The sequence below is a fragment of the Macrotis lagotis genome, chromosome 1 (genome assembly GCF_037893015.1).
Source record: "Macrotis lagotis isolate mMagLag1 chromosome 1, bilby.v1.9.chrom.fasta, whole genome shotgun sequence".
Lineage (NCBI taxonomy): Eukaryota > Metazoa > Chordata > Mammalia > Peramelemorphia > Peramelidae > Macrotis > Macrotis lagotis.
The window spans coordinates 731,700,518-731,707,263 of record NC_133658.1 but is presented as its reverse complement, the minus strand read 5'-3'; the positions used below and the strand labels follow the sequence as shown (position 1 = coordinate 731,707,263).

General features: G+C 48.2%; 1 protein-coding gene and 1 long non-coding RNA gene across 3 annotated transcripts in view; one reads left to right on the top strand and one right to left on the bottom strand.

Moving 5' to 3' along the window:
- The first annotated feature begins 563 nt into the window (after nt 1-563).
- The window catches only part of PAN3 (poly(A) specific ribonuclease subunit PAN3), a 146,116-nt gene continuing 139,933 nt past the window's right edge, over nt 564-6,746 (top strand). Inside the window, exon 1 of one of the 2 annotated variants that reach the window (XM_074216145.1) lies at nt 564-1,503. In XM_074216145.1, the coding sequence (XP_074072246.1) occupies nt 1,008-1,503 (496 nt within the window). In that variant the 5' untranslated portion in view covers nt 564-1,007. The remainder of the gene's footprint in view (nt 1,504-6,746) is intronic. The other variant, XM_074216146.1, reaches the window with a different exon arrangement.
- Nucleotides 3,227-6,746, bottom strand: part of LOC141507948 (uncharacterized) — a 97,034-nt gene continuing 93,514 nt past the window's right edge. Inside the window, exons 3-4 of the long non-coding RNA XR_012474307.1 lie at nt 4,480-4,613; nt 3,227-3,443 (exon numbers count right to left, since the gene is read on the bottom strand). This is a non-coding gene — a long non-coding RNA (uncharacterized LOC141507948). The remainder of the gene's footprint in view (nt 3,444-4,479; nt 4,614-6,746) is intronic.

The following is a 6,746-nucleotide window of genomic DNA, read 5'->3' as shown; positions in this document are numbered from 1 at the left end:
CCAGAGGGAGCCACCTCGGGCGCTCGGGAGTCGGGACTTTTGGCGCGCCGCGGGCTGGGTGGCATGGCTCCCCGGGACAATGCCGATCCCTGGGGCGCCGGCCCGGCCCCGGGGTCGGGGTGACGTAGCCCGGCCTCCACCGGTAATGCCGGCGCTCCGGACTTTTCAGCACCTTCCCGGAGTGGGGCGGTGCAGGAGGGGAGGAGGAGGAGGAGAGGTGCGGGGCGCAGGGCAGGCCCGGGGAGACTGAAATCATTGTTCCTCCGGAGCCCGGGTTTGGCCGCGCCGCTTGGCCCGGGTCCAGAGCCGCAGTCCCGGCAAGGCGGGGAAGTTGGTGGGGTTTTTTTTCAGCCTTTTCAATATAAGAGATACGATCCGGCTTAAAAAAAAAAAAGATAAACAGCTAAAAGAAGGTGCGAAGTCGGGGGAGGAGCCCCAAGCGGCAGGGTTTCTGAAATGCCCCGAGAGAGAAAGCGCGCCCGCCTCCGCCCCCCCCCCGCAACCGTCTTTCCTCCCGTCCCCAATACCCAGAAGCCCCTGCGCCGCACCGCGCACGCGCGGTAGAGGCGGCCGCCTCAGGAAGAGGAAAATGGAATAAACAAGTCGGAGAAGCGAGAGCGCGAGCGACGGAGTGAAGGCAGAATTTAAAAATAAACCGCACTCCCCCCCCCACCTACCCTTCCCCTCCTCCACCTCGCCGCCGCCGCCGCCCTTCTTCCCCTCCTGCCCCCTCCCTGCAACTCTCCGCCCGGGCCCTCGCGCTGAAACTCGTGCGCCCGCCCCGTCGTCCCGCGCGGCCCCTTTAAGACGAGAGCCGGAGGGAGCGAGAGGAGCCCCGTCCCCCTCCCTTCTGCCCCTTCTCCTCCCCCTCCCCTCTCCCCTCCCCTCCCCCTCTCCCCGGGCGGCTCCGGCTCCCGCAGCGGGACAGACCCGCCCGCCCGGGCCGCGCTTCCCTTTCCCCCGTCTATGGTGGCGGCGGCAGCGGAAGGCGAGGCTGCGGCGTTGCCATGATCAGCGGCGGCGGCGGCCTCCCGCCCCCCCAGCCGGCCCCCTCCGCCGCCGCCGCCGCCGCCGCCGCCTCTTCCTCGGCGGCGGCGGCGGCGGCGGCGGCTGCGGCCGTGGTGGCGGCCCCGCCGGGGGTCGGCGCGGCGGCGGCGGCGGGCGTCAAGCTCAAGTACTGTCGCTACTACGCCAAGGACAAGACGTGCTTCTACGGGGAGGAGTGTCAGTTCCTGCACGAAGACCCGGCCGCCGGGGCCGCCCCGGGCCTCGGCCTCCATAGCAACAGCGTCCCCCTGGCCCTGGCCGGCGGCGGGGCCGCCACGCCCGGGCCCGCGGGCTACCCGCACGCCGCCGGCCCGGGGGGCGGAGCGGGGCCGCCGCCGGGGCCCAAGAAGCCGGACCTCGGGGGGCCCGGAGGAGGAGCGGCCGCGGGCGGCGGAGGCGCGGGAGGAGCGGCCGCGGGCGGCGGAGGCGCGGGGCTGGACGGACCGCGCCTGACAAGTGAGTGCGCCGCCCGGGATGGCGGGCCGGGGCCGGGGCCGGGGCCGGGGCCGGGGCCGGGGCCGGGGCCGGGCGGCCTAGGACGGCAGCGCAGCCTCCCGCTCCCGGGCTAGGCCCGGCCCGGCCCGGCCCGGGGACACCCGGGCAGGCTCCGGCTCGGGGGATGGGCGGCGGAGCCCGGGGAGTTTCCGGGGGGTGTGGAAAGGGGCCGGGCCTGGGTGTCGGGGGGCGGCGGAGCTTCCCAGGGACAGTCGGCAGTGAGTTTCCCCTCTTTCGGAAAAAAGAAAAAGTTGACTTTGGGCGGGCGGCGGGGAGCGAGCGAGCTTCTCAGGGCGTCTGCGGGGATCACATTTGGGAGAATTTGGGGAGAAGACAGGAATCGTTCCTACGAGAGCCCCGAGTGACTGACGTTTAGACTGGCCGGGGAGGCCTCGGCCGTTGTGATCCTTCTTGGCCGCCGGGTCTTTTCTTGATAAGTGAACCGCCGTGGTCGGGGTCATTTTTTCCTGCAGCTTTTTCTGCCAGTTTCATGCCACAGCGTCCACACAGTAGACGACAGAAAAGATATTTAATTGGATTAAAAAAAATGAAATCTTTGCCGATTTGTTTGACAATGTGAATCGTGTCACGATACCATCATATTTCTTGATCGACTTCAATAATAATCCTCTGTTGATAGAAGGAGCAGTTCTCCAAAACTACACCTGTCTTGTTTAAAACCGCTTCTGAAATACGGATGAGGGGACATAGTGGAGTAATATACTTAATGAATTTCCATTTTTGTTTCTCTTAGTTTGTTGGCAATTAAACTAGGAGCTCCTTGAAAACAGTAACTGTTTTGCCCTTTTTTTTGGTAGTCCTAGCTCTTAATTGCTTGATACATTTTAGGCGTCATGCTTGTTCATTGAGTTGCTTGTATTTCTCATGCCTTTGAAATGACCACACCTTTTTAAACATCTACATTTTAAAATGTAGAACTTTGGTTAGGGCAACTTTTTTCCTGTAGGTGAATTTGTCATATCAGTTACAGCATATCACAGTTGCTTTGTTTTGCTAAGTAATTGTCTTCATCTGGACTTAAAGGCCTTCATTTTCTTTCGGTAGGTTAGGTACTTCAGGAAAAGAGCATTTTTTTTGGCTTAGTATAATGGGTCTTTAAAGTTTGAGACAATTTATACTTTTCCAAGATTCTAGGAAGCTAATTTTCATTTCATCATATACTTTTGACTTGTTGAGGGTTAGTTGTAAATTGCAAAGTAAAGAGCTGTGGATTAGTAATGTTGATAAGCTAATGAAGTGATGAAGCTTACTCATAATTTTATTTTTCATAGTAAGAGAAGGGCTAAACTTAAATGTCAATTCAGGACACCCACAATTTTGGACTGACATTCATAATGATATGAGATCTTTTTTTGCTTGGTTGCAAAAAAAGCCAACAATGGGGAAACAGTTTTAAATGCCAGCTGTGTTTAGCTGGGGTGTTATTGACTGTGTTCAGGAGAATGAACTGAATTAGTTATATACCGCTTGATTTAAAAAAAAGAAAAAGTTTAAAATATCTTAGGAGTGTCTGATCACCTATTTAACCTCTTAGATCCTGTTTCCTCATCTTAAAAATGGGTATAACTATTCATAACTGCTTCACAGTATTGTTGAATGAAAGTACTTTGCAAATCATAAAGCACTATACAAATGGAAAGAATGACATTCTGAAATTCATACCTGTTATTTGACAATACAAATTGATCTTTTTTTCTCATGCAGATTCATGCTATTTAGCTCTCTCTAACTTTTCTTTGACTTGTTCCAATTGATTTCTTGTATTCTGTGCTTATCAGTTCTTTTTCTGCTCCTGTTTCTGAGTAGGGATGAATAAAATCAGCACCTTGTGCTTGCAAGTAGCATCTTAATTCTTATCTTGGATAGTCCATTTCAAGGCACTGGGAATTTACAAAGAAATGAAAAGGTTTTGCTTTTAAGGAAATAGGATAACTATATAAACATTATATAAACTATATATATATATATATATATATATATATATATATATATAAAACAAGATAGCTGGGGGCGAGGGAGGGAGGGAGGGAGGGAGGGAGAGAGAGAGAGAGAGAGAGAGAGAGAGAGAGAGAGAGAGGAAAGAGGTGTGTACACACCTGGGTACTTATAAGCAGTGGGAATTGGCCAAGGGTCCTCTTAGTGGTAGCATATAAGCTGAACCTTGAGAGATTGGGATTTCTGGTAAAGAAGTAATACATAATCCAGATATGGGTAGGAATGTGTGTAAAGACACTAGAGTAAGAGGTGGAATTCTATGCTCAAGTTAACTATGTGAAGGCCAGTTTGATCAGAATGTGGAATTTGGGCTTTATAATGGAAATTAAGTAAATGGGAAGTAAAATGCTAAGCCTTGAAAGGGCTTAACTGGAGCCAGACTGTGAAGGACTTTAAATGCCAAGCCAAGGAGTTTTGCATTTTGTCCCGAGGCTATAGGGAACTTTGAATCTTTTTGAGCACCAGAGTGATATCTTCAGACTCTGGCTTTAGGAAGATTATTTTAGCAGCTTTTAAAAGATAAATTGGAGAGAATTATTATTAGTAACAGAGGCTATTTTAATAGTCTAGTTCATCAATTCTCAAACTTTTTGGTTTCATTCTTTCAGACCCCTACTTGTCCCAGTACCAGACTTTGAGAACTCTTGGCAGAGGCAAAAAGTACTAAGGTCTGGCAGTTAAGATGATGGCTAACTGAGTTGAGGGGACATTTGCATTATGATAGACGAAGAATTGACAAGACTTGGCTACTAATTGGATATAGGGGACAAGATAAAGTAGAATATGTCATAGGATGGAAACTTGGGTGACCTCTGCAGAAAGAGTCTGGAAAACCTGGAGGAGTTTTTTGGGGGGAGGAGGGGGAGTGAATTAACTCCTTTTTGAACATGTTAAAAGTTATGGGTATCTTGTTGGAAATACCTGTAGTTGTTGTTGCAGGACTGGAGCTCAGAAGGGATATTAGGATTAAATAGGAAGATCTAGAAGTCTTCGCCACAGATTTGATAATTGACATCCTTCACTCCCACCCCCTTCATGAGAATTGGTTCTGTCATCTAGATGGGAAAGAAAACAAAGGGCAAAGAGCCTTGGGGGCACTTCACAATAAGGGGTTGTGACTGGGATGATACTCCAGGATAGGGGACTGGCAAGGAGGGAGCAGTCTGTAGAGAGCCCAGAAATCCCAGGAGGGAGTAACCAGGAAGAGGGAGTGGTCAGCAGTTTCAAATCTTAGAGTGATATCTGAAAGAATGAACTGAGAAAAAAAGCCCTCACAATTAACCATTTAAACATACTTGGTAACCTTGGAAAGCAGGCAGTTCTAGTTGAGTAGTGAAATTGGAAGCTTTTTACCTAAAGGTTGAGAAGAAAATTGGAGGAGAGGAAGTGGAACTTGGCTTTGAAAGAAAGGGTGAGGAGCTGCTAGATGGCTCAGTGGATAGAGCACCATCCCTGGAGTCAGGAGTACCCGAGTTCAAATTTGGCCTCAGACACAATTAATTAATAATTAAGAAAAAATAATTGATAATTATCTAGCTGTGTGGCCTTGGGTAAACAACTTAACCCCATTACCTTGCAAAAAAAAAAAACTTTAAAAAAAAGAAAGAAAAAAAGAGTGACAATTTGGGGGAATGATTGAGTCCTGTGAAAGCTTTATAAGATGGGAAGGAACCCTAGAAGTGATTATAGATCTGCCTTGCTTGCTCAGGGAATGGCCACAGCATACAAAGAGATTGAAGATAGAAAGAGTAAGGTGAGGATGAGTCCTAGATGGTTATGACTTATATTTAGCATTCAAGGTAGAATCTGAAGACTGTGACACCAGTGCTCCTTAGGCTATAATGTGACAGAGAGTGGCCCTTGGCAAGAGTAAGGACCACCTTTTTTGTCAGAGATTGGAGCAAAGAAGAGAATGGGAGATAACGTAGGCTTTTTGAGGTTTAGACTTTTCAGTCTCTTATTTCTTGATGCCTTCAAACCTCCCCAGAAATTTCCCATTCTTAATAACTGGATAAATCTTGATTTTATCCTACTATTCCTTTAGCTTTTATCCTATATCTTTTCTTTCACAGCCAAAATCCTAGAAGATGATGTCTATACTCCTTGCCAACACTTTTCACACTTCCTACTCTTTTCTCAGCTCTTTGCAATTTGGTTTCCATCTCTATCAATCAAATGAAACTACTTCCTCCAAGGTCACTAATGATCTTTATTGCTAAATCATGTATTCCCTTTTTGATCATACTTTTTAACAGCTCTTATGGATCTTCAGTATACTCTCACCTCCTTGCTTTTTCTGATAGTACTTTTTTATAGTTCCTTTTTTTAGCTTTTCTGACCAAGCCTTCTTAGGATCATCCATGTAACTTTTCTGTTTTCGGGTGTACCTCAAGAATCTGGCCTTGTTTGGGTGTGCTCCCTTATTTTGTCATGGTGTTTCAGTTATCATGTTTATGTAGATGCTGATTCTGTCCCCTCTTTGCCAGGTTCCATTTCCCCTTTTCTAATTGCCTGCTCAACATCTGCAACTGGATATGTCATAGGCATTTCAAGAACTCAACATGTCCAAAACAGAACTTTACTTCTAAACTTTGTAATTTCCCTTTTTGCTGAAGCCAACTCTATCCTTTCAGATACCTGGTTTTGAAACCTAGGAGTCATCTATTATTCCTCAGTCTCACCCCCTCAGAGCCCACCAGCTTGTCAGTACCACCTCCTCAACATCTCCTTTCTACTCACTGCACAAACACATCTCTTTTCTTTTTTTTTTTCCTTTTTTTTAGTTTTTTTTTTTTTGCAAGGCAATAGGGTTAAGTGGTTTGCCTAAGGCCACACAGCTAGGTAATTATTAAGTGTCTTGAGGTCGGCCTTGAACTCAGGTACTGCTGACTCCAAGGCCAGTGCTCTATCCACTGCACCACCTAGCTGCCCCTGCATCTCTTTTCTACTCACAACTCTATGCACAACCACTTAGAGCTTCTCTGGACTTTGGAATTGAACTTTCTCTTCTTTCTCCTTTTTGCTATCCTCCTTAAACTTGCCCTCCAGCCATGCTGTCTTGTTCCTTATAGAAGATATTCCACCTTTTATCTCTGACTTTTTATAGGCTGTCTCATATGCCTAGAATGTTTTCTCTTTTCTCAATGCCATCACTTAAAGTCCCTTAGTGCATATACTGCCTTCTTGAG